General features: G+C 45.7%; 1 protein-coding gene across 1 annotated transcript in view; it reads right to left on the reverse strand.

Moving 5' to 3' along the window:
- The window catches only part of PGM2L1 (phosphoglucomutase 2 like 1), a gene marked incomplete at its 5' end in the record, with an annotated part of 33,913 nt that extends 16,812 nt beyond the window's left edge, over positions 1-17,101 (reverse strand). Inside the window, 2 exons of the mRNA XM_088472467.1 lie at positions 2,015-2,121; positions 16,934-17,101. Of these exons, the coding sequence (XP_088328593.1) occupies positions 2,015-2,121; positions 16,934-17,101 (275 nt within the window). The remainder of the gene's footprint in view (positions 1-2,014; positions 2,122-16,933) is intronic.
- Positions 17,102-17,502: the final 401 nt, after the last annotated feature.

Here is a 17,502-nt window from a genome sequence, read left to right on the forward strand (position 1 = left end):
TAACTCCCACTTCTCCCCCTATATAGGTATATAGATCTGTATGTTACTTCCCTGTATATATAATAGCCTCTGTACTGCCTTAGGGCTCCAAAAATAGCATCCACCTATGTATTATTCTGTGTCAGAGCTTTGTGCTTGTAGCTGCGTTTTATAATCATGTGGAAGGAATGTTACATAAATAGTCGCTAATTAGGCACTTCTGTCTGGTAGGTTAGTAATACAGTAATTGGGGACCTTTAATGTGGGGTGCGTCTGTCTTGTAGGGGAAACTGACTGTACACAGCCAGGGCGTCAGCCGAAATTCATTAACTACCAGGGAGTGGCTGTTTTTAGACCTAAGCGTTCCCCATGTACAGTCAGCAGCCAATTTTATCCTATAAATATTTAGCTAGCTCGGGTACTGCGCCCCCTGTGCCCGGCAGACTGCTCAGTGTCAGCATTGTGCACTATCGGTCATAAGATTTAGAGCACCCCCAATATTCCGGGGTTTAATAGAAATGAACACAGTTCAATGTCTCAATGTACTCTGATATTAAAGCATAGAACAAAAACAACTAGAGCTAAATAAGAATCATAGCAACATTTTGTTTGACTCATTTCATCTAGATTTTTGACATCTTTCAACAACTTCTGCAGGTGCTCCGAGAAGTGTGCGGAGGGCTTGTAGGTTGTCAGACAGACGTGTGTGGCGCTTGTAGGTTGTCAGACAGAGACGTGTGTGGAGGGCTTGTAGGTTGTCAGACAGAGACGTGTGTGGAGGGCTTGTAGGTTGTCAGACAGAGACGTGTGTGGAGGGCTTGTAGGTTGTCAGACAGAGACGTGTGTGGAGGGCTTGTAGGTTGTCAGACAGAGACGTGTGCGGAGGGCTTGTAGGTTGTCAGACAGAGACGTGTGTGGAGGGCTTGTAGGTTGTCAGACAGAGAAGTGTGTGGCGCTTGTAGGTTGTCAGACAGAGAAGCGTGTGGCGCTTGTAGATTGTCAGACAGAGAAGCGTGTGGCGCTTGTAAGTGGTCAGACAGAAGTGTGTGGCGCTTGAAGGTTGTCAGACAGAGAACTGTGTGGCGCTTGTAGGTTGTCAGACAGAGAACTGTGTGGCGCTTGTAGGTTGTCAGACAGAGAAGTGTGCGGCGCTTGTAGGTTGTCAGACAGAGAAGTGTGTGGAGGGCTTGTAGGTTGTCAGACAGAGACGTGTGTGGAGGGCTTGTAGGTTGTCAGACAGAGACGTGTGTGGAGGGCTTGTAGGTTGTCAGACAGAGACGTGTGCGGAGGGCTTGTAGGTTGTCAGACAGAGAAGTGTGTGGAGGGTTTGTAGGTTGTCAGACAGAGACGTGTGTGGAGGGCTTGTAGGTGGTCAGACAGAGAAGTGTGTGGCGCTTGTAGGCTGTCAGACAGAGAAGCGTGTGGCGCTTGTAGGTGGTCAGACAGACGTGTGTGGCACTTGTAGGTTGTCAGAGAAGCGTGTGGCGCTTGTAGGTTGTCAGACCGAGAAGCGTGTGGCGCTTGTAGGTTGTCAGACAGAGAAGCGTGTGGCGCTTGTAGGTTGTCAGACAGAGAAGCGTGTGGCGCTTGTAGGTTGTCAGACAGAGACGTGTTTGGCGCTTGTAGGTTGTCAGACAGAGACGTGTGTGGCGCTTGTAGGTTGTCAGAGAAGTGTGTGGCGCTTGTAGGTTGTCAGACAGAGACGTGTGTGGTGCTTGTAGGTGGTCAGACAGAGACGTGTGTGGCGCTTGTAGGTGGTCAGACAGAGAAGTGTGTGGCGCTTGTAGGTTGTCAGAGAAGCGTGTGGCGCTTGTAGGTGGTCAGACAGAGAAGCGTGTGGCGCTTGTAGGTGGTCAGACAGAGAAGCGTGTGGCGCTTGTAGGTGGTCAGACAGAGAAGCGTGTGGCGCTTGTAGGTTGTCAGACAGAGAAGTGTGTGGCGCTTGTAGGTTGTCAGACAGAGAAGTGTGTGGCGCCTGTAGGTGGTCAGACAGAGAAGCGTGTGGCACTTGTAGGTTGTCAGACAGAACACTCACCGCTCGCTGCTGCAGTCGCTGGACACTTGGGCCCGTGTATCATAGCCGATCACCAGACCCCTCTGCTTGAAGTCAGGAAAACATCTCCCCAGATAGTGGTACATACCCTGCGAGATACATAGACAGAGAATAATAAGCTACTGTAAGTGACACATAGGAGCTGATAAACGTGTAATAACGCAGGAGCTCAGTAACGTAGGACATACAGTATCTGATGCAGCAGGAGAGTCTCCGATCACTACCCCAGGTCACATACAACATAATCAGGGGTATTCAATTTGGAGCGAAAAGCCCGTGCTAGACTTTTCGCTCCACATCGCTGATTTTCCTGGGATAAAAGTATCGGGCGCGCGCCCGCTTTATCCCCGTATTCAATTAGAAAGCTACGAAAACGGGAGCCGGGAAATAGGATCGGCGAAAAAAAACGGGATTTACCTGGAATAAATTGTAGGACCCCCCTAAAGCTGTAAAAAACCCCGTTTTAGCCTGCAAATGAAAGTCGGAGATTTAAATAGCCGCAGCAGGTGTTTTTTTCCCGACATTGAAGAAGTGATGCAGAAGAGCAGTTAGGCTATTTTTTTCCTTTTTTTTAAGTGGTGCCATCAAATTTGGGGTACATGAAAATGGGTACTAGCATATTTTTATGTCCCTAAAAAATTTTTTTTTAAATTCTGCAAAAATGCACCTGCCGCTAATAATCTATTCTAGAATACACCTGCCGCTAATAATCTATTCTAGAATACACCTGCCGCTATAATTTTATTCTAGAATACACCTGCCGCTAATAGCCTATTCTAGAATACACCTGCCGCTAATAATCTATTCTAGAATACACCTGCCGCTAATAATCTATTCTAGAATACACCTGCCGCTAATAACCTATTCTAGAAAACACCTGCCGCTAATAATCTATTCTAGAATACACCTGCCGCTAATAGTCTATTCTAGAATACACCTGCCGCTAATAATCTATTCTAGAAAACACCTGCCGCTAATAATCTATTCTAGAAAACACCTGCCGCTAATAATCTATTCTAGAATACACCTGCAGCTAATAGTCTATTCTAGAATACACCTGCCGCTAATAGCCTATTCTAGAATACACCTGCCGCTAATAACCTATTCTAGAATACACCTGCCGCTAATAATCTACTCTAGAAAACACCTGCCGCTAATAATCTATTCTAGAATACACCTGCCGCTAATAATCTATTCTAGAATACACCTGCCGCTAATAATCACTCTAGAAAACACCTGCCGCTAATAATCTATTCTAGAATACACCTGCCGCTAATAATCTATTCTAGAAAACACCTGATGCTAATAATCTATTCTAGAAAACACCTGCCGCTAATAATCTATTCTAGAATACACCTGCCGCTAATAATCACTCTAGAAAACACCTGCCGCTAATAATCTATTCTAGAATACACCTGCCGCTAATAATCTATTCTAGAATACACCTGCCGCTAATAATCACTCTAGAATACACCTGCCGCTAATAATCTATTCTAGAATACACCTGCCGCTAATAATCTATTCTAGAATACACCTGCCGCTAATCTATTCTAGAATACACCTGCCGCTAATAATCTATTCTAGAATACACCTGCCGCTAATAATCTATTCTAGAAAACACCTGATGCTAATAATCTATTCTAGAATACACCTGCCGCTAATCTATTCTAGAATACACCTGCCGCTAATAATCTATTCTAGAATACACCTGCCGCTAATAATCTATTCTAGAAAACACCTGATGCTAATAATCTATTCTAGAATACACCTGCCGCTAATAATCACTCTAGAAAACACCTGCCGCTAATAATCTATTCTAGAATACACCTGCCGCTAATAATCACTCTAGAAAACACCTGCCGCTAATAATCTATTCTAGAAAACACCTGATGCTAATAATCTATTCTAGAATACACCTGCCGCTAATCTATTCTAGAATACACCTGCCGCTAATAATCTATTCTAGAATACACCTGCCGCTAATAATCTATTCTAGAAAACACCTGCCGCTAATAATCTATTCTAGAATACACCTGCCGCTAATAATCACTCTAGAAAACACCTGCCGCTAATAATCTATTCTAGAATACACCTGCCGCTAATAATCTATTCTAGAATACACCTGCCGCTAATAATCACTCTAGAATACACCTGCCGCTAATAATCTATTCTAGAATACACCTGCCGCTAATCTATTCTAGAATACACCTGCCGCTAATAATCTATTCTAGAATACACCTGCCGCTAATAATCTATTCTAGAAAACACCTGCCGCTAATAATCTATTCTAGAATACACCTGCCGCTAATAATCACTCTAGAAAACACCTGCCGCTAATAATCTATTCTAGAATACACCTGCCGCTAATAATCTATTCTAGAATACACCTGCCGCTAATAATCACTCTAGAATACACCTGCCGCATACTTACAGAATAGCCCTGAACCTATTTCCCTATTTTTAAACACTTTTTTCCTTTTTTTTTTTTTCACCCCAATTTTGAAATTAATTTCTTGGGGTGTCCCTATTTTTTTTAAGCCTGCACCCCTAAACCCCAATTCTGCACTTTTTTTCACCACCTATTCAGTGGTGAAAAGTTATCCCCGTTTTTTTCCAAAGACTTTTCGAACCTGAATACGGTGTAAAACCAAAACCAGCGAAAATTACGTCATCGGTGCGAAAACATCGCAAAAACTGACTTTTCACTCCTGATTGAATTCCCCTGAATGTCTATCAAACTGCGCTCTCCGCAGGCCGAACAGGACAAGCGACCCAGCCAGCAACACTAAGGGACTAATGTATTACACAAAACTACTTACTGTCAAATGCTTTTGTGGTACAGAACTCATATATACAGGTAATATACAGAGACATATACAGAATGTAAGGCAGAACTCATATATACAGGTAATATACAGAGACATGTACAGAATGTAAGGCAGAACTCATATATACAGGTAATATACAGAGACATATACAGAATGTAAGGCAGAACTCATATATACAGGTAATATACAGAGACATGTACAGAATGTAAGGCAGAACTCATATATACAGGTAATATACAGAGACATATACAGAATATAAGGCAGAACTCATATATACAGGTAATATACAGAGACATATACAGAATATAAGGCAGAACTCATATATACAGGTAATATACAGAGACATATACAGAATGTAAGGCAGAACTCATATATACAGGTAATATACAGAGACGTGTACAGAATGTAAGATATACAGGTAATATACAGAGACATATACAGAATGTAAGGCAGAACTCAGATATACAGGTAATATACAGAGACATATACAGAATGTAAGGCAGAACTCATATATACAGGTAATATACAGAGACATGTACAGAATGTAAGGCAGAACTCATATATACAGGTAATATACAGAGACATATACAGAATGTAAGGCAGAACTCATATATACAGGTAATATACAGAGACATGTGCAGAATGTAAGATATACAGGTAATATACAGAGACATGTACAGAATGTAAGATATACAGGTAATATACAGAGACATGTGCAGAATGTAAGATATACAGGTAATATACAGAGACATGTGCAGAATGTAAGATATACAGGTAATATACAGAGACATATGCAGAATGTAAGATATACAGGTAATATACAGAGACATGTACAGAATGTAAGATATACAGGTAATATACAGAGACATGTACAGAATGTAAGATATACAGGTAATATACAGAGACATATACAGAATGTAAGATATACAGGTAATATACAGAGACATGTACAGAATGTAAGATATACAGGTAATATACAGAGACATGTGCAGAATGTAAGATATACAGGTAATATACAGAGACATATGCAGAATGTAAGATATACAGGTAATATACAGAGACATGTGCAGAATGTAAGATATACAGGTAATATACAGAGACATGTGCAGAATGTAAGATATACAGGTAATATACAGAGACATGTGCAGAATGTAAGGCAGAACTCAGATATACAGGTAATATACAGAGACATGTACAGAATGTAAGGCAGAACTCAGATATACAGGTAATATACAGAGACATGTGCAGAATGTAAGATATACAGGTAATATACAGAGACATGTGCAGAATGTAAGATATACAGGTAATATACAGAGACATGTACAGAATGTAAGATATACAGGTAATATACAGAGACATATACAGAATGTAAGGCAGAACTCAGATATACAGGTAATACCTGTATACTGAGAAATATGCGTAAGACACTTCTCGGAGCATCTGCAGAGATTCCCAATATGCGATTTCTACTGTTGAAAGATGAAATTTAGTCCAACAAACTGTTTCTATGATTCCTTATGTAACTCTAGTTGTAACTGGATTGTTCCAGAGACAGTTACTGAGGGCAATGTTCCACCTGGCCCTTATACACACTAGACGATGTGTGTATGAGCCGATATCGGCAGCGGTGGGCCAGGCAGGGGTGCCGGCATTGGTAAGTGCATACACAGCTGCCGATGCCGGCAATGACGAACTACGGCGGGGTGGGGAGTCCATACTACATTCGGCAGCATGGCATCGTTAATGATATCTCCAGGTTGAGCTGCATGTACAGACGACTGGGGATATCGTTAACGACCCGTGGGAGCGCGCATCGTTCGTCGTTTATCAAAATCGTCCTGTGTGTAGGGGCCTTTAACTCTGGGCAATGCTGCGACTTGGGTCAATCCTCCGGTTCCGGCTGTAAAGGGCAGACGGACGTGTTGTATGCCAGCAACATACCAGAGGTTCATACATTACATCCCTGAGATTCCTAGGCAGGGCGATCAGCTACATACATATACACGCAGAGCAGTAATATGCAACACTGGCAGGATTATGCCAGCAACATACCAGGGGGTCGTACACTACAGACATGTAGAGCAGTAACATACTACACTGGCAGGATTATGCCAGCAACATACCAGGGGGTCATACACTACATACATGTAGAGCAGTAACATACTACACTGGCAGGATTATGCCAGCAACATACCAGGGGGTCATACACTACATACATGAGTCCCCTAAGCAGGGAGATATACACGTAGAGCAGTAACATGCTACACTGGCAGGATTATGTCAGTAACATACCAGGGGGTCATACACTACATACATGGAGAGCAGTAACATACTACACTGGCAGGATTATGCCAGTAACATACCAGGGGATCATACACTACATACATGGAGAGCAGTAACATACTACACTGGCAGGATTATACCAGTAACATACCAGGGGATCATACACTACATACATGGAGAGCAGTAACATACTACACTGGCAGGATTATGCCAGTAACATACCAGAGGGTCATACACTACATACATGGAGAGCAGTAACATATTACACTGGCAGGATTATGCCAGTAACATACCAGAGGGTCATACACTACATACATGGAGAGCAGTAACATATTACACTGGCACATTACACATTACAGATATTCCCTGGCTCTCTCTGCAGTCAGCTCTGATAAACACCGGCTGCACGTGCAGAACATGCTCCGCCTGCGTGCTCCGTGTGTAATGCACAATCTCCCATCCCCCAGCTAGAACAGGAACTACGTCCCCACAGCATCAGTGACCAGTTACACCATAACACATAGAACGTATACACTGTGACGTTAGGAGTGAGGTTTAATCTACACAAATGTTAAGCAGCGTTTGCCGATGTATCACTCTCTGCCCTGACCGAGGTCACCGCTACGGGAAACACGGACACGGGCTGCGCAAAACTTTCATGGCTAAAGGCCCCCATACATCAGAGATGGATTGCAGCAATCGTGCAATTTGCAATCGATTGTGTATAAAAATCTGCAATGTATGGGCTTCACAGATCGCAGATTGCAACCAAAAAGTGATTGGAATTGTTTAATCAGATTGTCCAACATGTTGGATTTCACAGATGGATTGGGGCTGTAGATTGCTAGTGTATGGACATAGTCAGCAGATTACTAGTAAAATGATGGAGTCTTTCAAGATTGCCAGATCTGTGTTTGCTGCAATCGATCTGCAAATCACTGAAAAAGATCTGTAGTGTATGGGTGCAGATTGCTCGATTGGGAAATCCTAAAATCGGGCAATAAATCTTCAAATTGTTCAATTGTGGTTTTCAGATTGCTGATGTATGGGGGCCTTCTGACAAAGATCTGTGAGAGATGGATATCGGACCGACAGCCAGTCAGACAGCTTCTCTGCCCGTGCCTCATATGTACAGCATGGAGACACCTCCCTAGTGTGGCTGTATGTGTAATGTTACTGCTCATTCCTATATCACCCCTATAATACCTGTATACTGCCCACCCCTAGTGCCATCACATATTACCTGTACACACACTGTGCCTCATATGTACAGCATGGAGACACCTCCCTAGTGTGGCTGTATGTGTAACGTTACTGCTCATTCCTATATCACCCCTATAATACCTGTATACTGCCCACCCCTAGTGCCACCACATATTACCTGTACACACACTGTGCCTCATATGTACAGCATGGAGACACCTCCCTAGTGTGGCTGTATGTGTAACGTTACTGATCATTCCTATATCACCCCTATAATACCTGTATACTGCCCACCCCTAGTGCCACCACATATTACCTGTACACACACTGTGCCTCATATGTACAGCATGGAGACACCTCCCTAGTGTGGCTGTATATGTAACGTTACTGCTCATTCCTATATCACCCCTATAATACCTGTATACTGCCCACCCCTAGTGCCACCACATATTACCTGTACACACACTGTGCCTCATATATACAGCATGGAGACACCTCCCTAGTGTGGCTGTATATGTAACGTTACTGCTCATTCCTATATCACCCCTATAATACCTGTATACTGCCCACCCCTAGTGCCACCACATATTACCTGTACACACACTGTGCCTCATATGTACAGCATGGAGACACCTCCCTAGTGTGGCTGCATGTGTAATGTTACTGCTCATTCCTATATCACCCCTATAATACCTGTATACTGCCCACCCCTAGTGCCACCACATATTACCTGTACACAAACTGTGCCTCATATGTACAGCATGGAGACACCTCCCTAGTGTGGCTGTATGTGTAATGTTACTGCTCATTCCTATATCACCCCTATAATACCTGTATACTGCCCACCCCTAGTGCCATCACATATTACCTGTACACACACTGTGCCTCATATGTACAGCATGGAGACACCTCCCTAGTGTGGCTGTATATGTAATGTTACTGCTCATTCCTATATCACCCCTATAATACCTGTATACTGCCCACCCCTAGTGCCATCACATATTACCTGTACACACACTGTGCCTCATATATACAGCATGGAGACACCTCCCTAGTGTGGCTGTATGTGTAATGTTACTGCTCATTCCTATATCACCCCTATAATACCTGTATACTGCCCACCCCTAGTGCCACCACATATTACCTGTACACACACTGTGCCTCATATGTACAGCATGGAGATACCTCCCTAGTGTGGCTGTATGTGTAATGTTACTGCTCATTCCTATATCACCCCTATAATACCTGTATACTGCCCACCCCTAGTGCCACCACATATTACCTGTACACACACTGTGCCTCATATGTACAGCATGGAGATACTTCCTTAGTGTGGCTGTATGTGTAATGTTACTGCTCATTCCTATATCACCCCTATAATACCTGTATACTGCCCACCCCTAGTGCCACCACATATTACCTGTACACACACTGTGCCTCATATGTACAGCATGGAGACACCTCCCTAGTGTGGCTGTATATGTAACGTTACTGCTCATTCCTATATCACCCCTATAATACCTGTATACTGCCCACCCCTAGTGCCACCACATATTACCTGTACACACACTGTGCCTCATATGTACAGCATGGAGACACCTCCCTAGTGTGGCTGTATGTGTAATGTTACTGCTCATTCCTATATCACCCCTATAATACCTGTACACTGCCCACCCCTAGTGCCATCACATATTACCTGTACACACACTGTGCCTCATATGTACAGCATGGAGACACCTCCCTAGTGTGGCTGTATGTGTAATGTTACTGCTCATTCCTATATCACCCCTATAATACCTGTATACTGCCCACCCCTAGTGCCATCACATATTACCTGTACACACACTGTGCCTCATATGTACAGCATGGAGACACCTCCCTAGTGTGGCTGTATGTGTAACGTTACTAATCATTCCTATATCACCCCTATAATACCTGTATACTGCCCACCCCTAGTGCCATCACATATTACCTGTACACACACTGTGCCTCATATGTACAGCATGGAGACACCTCCCTAGTGTGGCTGTATATGTAATGTTACTGCTCATTCCTATATCACCCCTATAATACCTGTATACTGCCCACCCCTAGTGCCATCACATATTACCTGTACACACACTGTGCCTCATATATACAGCATGGAGACACCTCCCTAGTGTGGCTGTATGTGTAATGTTACTGCTCATTCCTATATCACCCCTATAATACCTGTATACTGCCCACCCCTAGTGCCACCACATATTACCTGTACACACACTGTGCCTCATATGTACAGCATGGAGATACCTCCCTAGTGTGGCTGTATGTGTAATGTTACTGCTCATTCCTATATCACCCCTATAATACCTGTATACTGCCCACCCCTAGTGCCACCACATATTACCTGTACACACACTGTGCCTCATATGTACAGCATGGAGACACCTCCCTAGTGTGGCTGTATGTGTAACGTTACTGCTCATTCCTATATCACCCCTATAATACCTGTATACTGCCCACCCCTAGTGCCACCACATATTACCTGTACACACACTGTGCCTCATATGTACAGCATGGAGACACCTCCCTAGTGTGGCTGTATATGTAACGTTACTGCTCATTCCTATATCACCCCTATAATACCTGTATACTGCCCACCCCTAGTGCCATCACATATTACCTGTACACACACTGTGCCTCATATATACAGCATGGAGACACCTCCCTAGTGTGGCTGTATGTGTAATGTTACTGCTCATTCCTATATCACCCCTATAATACCTGTATACTGCTCACCCCTAGTGCCACCACATATTACCTGTACACACACTGTGCCTCATATGTACAGCATGGAGATACCTCCCTAGTGTGGCTGTATGTGTAACGTTACTGCTCATTCCTATATCGCCCCTATAATACCTGTATACTGCCCACCCCTAGTGCCACCACATATTACCTGTACACACACTGTGCCTCATATGTACAGCATGGAGATACTTCCTTAGTGTGGCTGTATGTGTAACGTTACTGCTCATTCCTATATCACCCCTATAATACCTGTATACTGCCCACCCCTAGTGCCACCACATATTACCTGTACACACACTGTGCCTCATATGTACAGCATGGAGATACCTCCCTAGTGTGGCTGTATGTGTAACGTTACTGCTCATTCCTATATCACCCCTATAATACCTGTATACTGCCCACCCCTAGTGCCATCACATATTACCTGTACACACACTGTGCCTCATATGTACAGCATGGAGACACCTCCCTAGTGTGGCTGTATATGTAATGTTACTGCTCATTCCTATATCACCCCTATAATACCTGTATACTGCCCACCCCTAGTGCATCACATATTACCTGTACACACACTGTGCCTCATATGTACAGCATGGAGACACCTCCCTAGTGTGGCTGTATGTGTAATGTTACTGCTCATTCCTATATCACCCCTATAATACCTGTATACTGCCCACCCCTAGTGCCATCACATATTACCTGTACACACACTGTGCCTCATATGTACAGCATGGAGACACCTCCCTAGTGTGGCTGTATGTGTAATGTTACTGCTCATTCCTATATCACCCCTATAATACCTGTATACTGCCCACCCCTAGTGCCATCACATATTACCTGTACACACACTGTGCTTCATATGTACAGCATGGAGACACCTCCCTAGTGTGGCTGTATGTGTAATGTTACTGCTCATTCCTATATCACCCCTATAATACCTGTATACTGCCCACCCCTAGTGCCATCACATATTACCTGTACACACACTGTGCCTCATATGTACAGCATGGAGACACCTCCCTAGTGTGGCTGTATGTGTAACGTTACTGCTCATTCCTATATCACCCCTATAATACCTGTATACTGCCCACCCCTATGTAACGTTACTGCTTCCTCCTATAGTACCTAGAGGTGACACTGGGGCTGGAATACTCTCTTTCAATATCAACGTATGAAACTATTGAGTTACATGACACTGGGGATGAGGCTGCACTTTGTCTAGCACGATGAGAACAATGTAAGACTGAGCATTAAAGACACAAAAGCAGCGATTAGATAGAAGATCCCCATGATCCTCCTCCATTCACACCGTACTTACTGCCTATAAATGCACAAACACTGACAGCTCGCTGCCTGTGTACATTGGGGGTGATTTAGCAAGGACTGCATTTGCAAAGCTGCACGCAGGCCTATACTGTGGTGCGTGGGGCAGGCCTATACTGTGGTGCGTGGGGCAGGCCTATACTGTGGTGCGTGGGGCAGGCCTATACTGTAGTGTGCGTAGGGCAGGCCTATACTGTAGTGTGCGTGGGGCAGGCCTATACTGTAGTGTGCGTGGGGCAGGCCTATACTGTAGTGTGCGTGGGGCAGGCCTATACTGTAGTGTGCGTGGGGCAGGCCTATACTGTAGTGTGCGTGGGGCAGGCCTATACTGTAGTGTGCGTGGGGCAGGCCTATACTGTAGTGTGCGTGGGGCAGGCCTATACTGTAGTGTGCGTGGGGCAGGCCTATACTGTAGTGTGCGTGGGGCAGGCCTATACTGTAGTGTGCGTGGGGCAGGCCTATACTGTAGTGTGCGTGGGGAAGGCCTATACTGTAGTGTGCTTGGGGCAGGCCTATACTGTAGTGTGTGTGGGGCAGGCCTATACTGTAGTGTGCGTGGGGCAGGCCTATACTGTAGTGTGCGTGGGGCAGGCCTATACTGTAGTGTGCGTGGGGCAGGCCTATACTGTAGTGTGCGTGGGGCAGGCCTATACTGTAGTGTGCGTGGGGCAGGCCTATACTGTAGTGTGCGTGGGGCAGGCCTATACTGTAGTGTGCGTGGGGCAGGCCTATACTGTAGTGTGCGTGGGGCAGGCCTATACTGTAATGTGCGTAGGGCAGGCCTATACTGTAGTGTGTAGTGCAGGCCTATACTGTAGTGTGTAGGGCAGGCCTATACTGTAGTGTGTAGGGCAGGCCTATACTGTAGTGTGTAGGGCAGGCCTATACTGTAGTGTGTAGGGCAGGCCTATACTGTAGTGTGTAGTACAGATATATACTGTAGTGTGTAGGGCAGGCCCATACTGTAGTGCGTAGGGCAGGCCTATACTGTAGTGCGTAGGGCAGGCCTATACTGTAGTGTGTAGGGCAGGCCTATGCTGTAGTGTGTAGGGCAGGCCTATACTGTAGTGTGTAGTGCAGGCATATACCGTAGTGTGTAGGGCGGGCCTATACTGTAGTGTGTAGTGCAGGCATATACCGTAGTGTGTAGTGCAGGCCTATACTGTAGTGTGTAGGGCGGGCCTATACTGTAGTGTGTAGGGCAGGCCTATACTGTAGTGTGTAGTGCAGCCATATACTGTAGTGTGTGTAGGGCAGGCCTATACTGTAGTGTGTAGTGCAGGCCTATACTGTAGTGTGTGTAGGGCAGGCCTATACTGTAGTGTGTAGTGCAGGCCTATACTGTAGTGTGTAGGGCAGGCCTATACTGTAGTGTGTAGTACAGATATATACTGTAGTGTGTAGGGCAGGCCCATACTGTAGTGCGTAGGGCAGGCCTATACTGTAGTGCGTGTAGGGCAGGCCTATACTGTAGTGCGTGTAGGGCAGGCCTATACTGTAGTGCGTGTAGGGCAGGCCTATACTGTAGTGCGTGTAGGGCAGGCCTATACTGTAGTGCGTGTAGGGCAGGCCTATACTGTAGTGTGTGTAGGGCAGGCCTATACTGTAGTGCGTGTAGGGCAGGCCTATACTGTAGTGCGTGTAGGGCAGGCCTATACTGTAGTGCGTGTAGGGCAGGCCTATACTGTAGTGCGTGTAGGGCAGGCCTATACTGTAGTGCGTGTAGGGCAGGCCTATACTGTAGTGCGTGTAGGGCAGGCCTATACTGTAGTGCGTGTAGGGCAGGCCCATACTGTAGTGCCTGTAGGGCAGGCCTATACTGTAGTGTGTGTAGGGCAGGCCTATACTGTAGTGTGTAGGGCAGGCCTATACTGTAGTGCGTGTAGGGCAGGCCTATACTGTAGTGCGTGTAGGGCAGGCCTATACTGTAGTGTGTAGGGCAGGCCTATACTGTAGTGCGTGTAGGGCAGGCCTATACTGTAGTGCGTGTAGGGCAGGCCTATACTGTAGTGTGTAGGGCAGGCCTATACTGTAGTGTGTAGTGCAGCCATATACTGTAGTGTGTAGTGCAGCCATATACTGTAGTGTGTAGTGCAGCCATATACTGTAGTGTGTAGTGCAGCCATATACTGTAGTGTGTAGTGCAGGCCTATACTGTAGTGTGTAGTGCAGCCATATACTGTAGTGTGTAGTGCAGCCATATACTGTAGTGTGTAGTGCAGGCCTATACTGTAGTGTGTAGTGCAGCCATATACTGTAGTGTGTAGTGCACGCAGGCAGCTCTGAAATTCCGTCCTTGCTATTATGCAAATGCAGCAGGAGGTGTATGACGCCCCCCAGTATGACGCCGCCTGCTGCATCTGCGATCTCAGCACTGTGACAAGGGTCGCAGGCTGGCATCACCATTATCGGTGGTAGATGGTCGCGATGGTGGTCGGTGCCGGGCCACCAGCCAGCTGAGTAGGCTGGCCGGTTTGCGAGCCCAGGAAAGTCCCTGGCCTTGCCACTCCCGGAAAAATGAGCAGATACGACCCCATTTCCCGGAACGCCGGTCGCTCCGGCCCCACCCCTTAGATGCCTCTGCCTGTCAATCGGGAAAGGCACAGAAGGGGCTGCGTGTGACCACGCAGGACCCATTGTGCACACTCACAGAATGGGTCCCGCGCAGATTCCCAATAATCGTGAATCTGCGATCAGCAGTGCACTTGCGTGCAGTGCTGACTGAGCCCCATTGTGCTGAACGGTTACTTCTCTGGTCACGCAGCGATGCTGGAGCGCACTTCCACCCCCAGCTGAGATGCTGGAAATAGCAGAACGTCAGTGGGACCCAGCAGATGGCAGCGAGGCCGGATGATCGCAGATGGGATTAATCTCCAAGTCATTAAATATTCACTTTGTGATAAAATGCTGGTGACAGAATCATTGCAGGTCCTGTTTGTTCTGCTCTCATGTAACCTGTATTCAGATAACCGGTCTCAGATGCCTCCTTACTCGTCTTTGCGGCATCAAACAGCCCCTCTCAGCGCGCCTGGTCCCGTGAAACTCTGCTAGCGCCACGTGTCTTTTTTGCGTTGTTTTGCCAGAAATGTATCTAAGTCGCAATGGGATGCGACTAGGACACCCCAGGAGACACTGCTGATTAATGTGATGTCACACCAGTATATCCGTATGCGAATGAGTCCCTCAATCAGCGTGCAAAATGCTACGATGCAACGGCCGCAGCTTCTTCCCACGCCAAGTTCCATTTACAGTCAGTCGCACAAATATACAAGAGTCACACATCAAATTAATCAGTACAGCCTCTGCGGCGTCCTAATCGCATCGCATTGCGCCTAAAGCTAGATTCACACTTAAACGATATTGGTAGGGCAAATCGAGCATATCATTAAGTGTGTATGTCCAATTTGCGCGCTCTCTCGCGGTCGCATGCGATACCTTCTGGTTAGCGTGCAGCACGGCCAACCAGAAGATCATCTGAAACATGGCATCCGACATCGCGGCGTCACCTCCTGCATCACGCACGTGTGTATGCGCGCTAGCCGTAGCAGGGGCCTGTGGCCCGTTGGATCAGCCAACTACACATGGTTCTAACGTGTAGCCGGCTTTACACACATTTTTGGCACATTGCAACTTGAGGCGCATTTTTGGTCAAAATAAGACACCCAACGCTATCAACGAGGCACGGGACCTGGCGGCTCACTCACGCCAGGCATATTGCGCTGCATGGTGTATTTAGGATAGAGGAGCAACTTACACAGAAGTCTGCTTGTCCCATCTACCTCTGAACTGGACAGAAACGCTGCTCTGCCAAGGAACCCAGTGCGCTGGATTGCACGCAATTCCATTATAAGACCTCGCGGGATGGTCATATATAGCGGTACAGTGTAGGTACTGCTGGTAGGTGTCCGCAATGCACCTCACTGATATATCTGATACTGTATCCACAATAATAGGTGTTTTGTAAACTAACTTAGCAAACCAATACCCTTATTAAACTAAAGCCTAACATTGTTATTATAAGAAATAATTTCATCTTTGAACAATTACCAGAAAATCTACTGTCACAATTGATGAGAGAGAACAATGGATGAAATTATGTACAACTTTCACCAACATTAAAACATACAGATATGAGGTTTAGTAAATAGGTTCCCATTAATTACACAAAGGCAGACAGAGGCTGAGACTGGTGTGGAGTAATAATTAATGGAATTCTGCTCTAGGGAAGTTACTAAATAAAGTTTTGCCAAAACATAAATTGCTGGTTAAACTGTGTCTCCAAGGAAAATGTAGTTGTGGCAGCCATTTTTCTGGAGACCAAAATGCCCTGAGACTTAAGTCAACAATTCAACCACTGTGGTTTCTGCATTGGCAACAATTTTGATAGCAACAGCTGATCACGGACGGGCGATACACAGGGAAGTGCCGTGGCGCATGCAGATATGATATACATACTAGAAGACTTGTCTCTTACCTGTGTGGTCTGTATGACGGTCAGGTCATTGATTTTGGAGAAGCCAGCCCCCATTGCGGAGCGCAACCCAGCTGTGCCAAAGGACATCCGGCAGCACAGCCTGTCCTGCAGCTCCTTGTTCTTTCCATCCTGGAGCAGGGCCTCGATCTGTGCTCTGGTTTTAGGGTTCTGATAGGAGAGGGACAGTACAGTTAAAAGGTGTCTGCTGGGATGGAGAGGATATTTTATATAAATTGTGGATGGGTGTGAAGCAGCCTACACCCAGATATAGGACAGTGACTGCTATTATTGTGCATGTGGTACCAAAACAAAGGAAATTATTAGATGATAGTGACGCTCATTATTTGGCACTGTGCAATAGACTTGCTCATTATTTGGCACTGTGCAATAGATACGCTCATTATTTGGCACTGTGCAATAGACTGGCTCATTATTTGGCACTGTGCAATAGACTGGCTCATTATTTGGCACTGTGCAAAAGAATGGCTCATTATTTGGCACTGTGCAATAGACTGGCTCATTATTTGGCACTGTGCAATAGATACGCTCATTATTTTGCAGTGTGCAAT

This window comes from Taudactylus pleione, unplaced genomic scaffold, assembly GCF_031769625.1.
Source record: "Taudactylus pleione unplaced genomic scaffold, aTauple2 ptg000124l, whole genome shotgun sequence".
Lineage (NCBI taxonomy): Eukaryota > Metazoa > Chordata > Amphibia > Anura > Myobatrachidae > Taudactylus > Taudactylus pleione.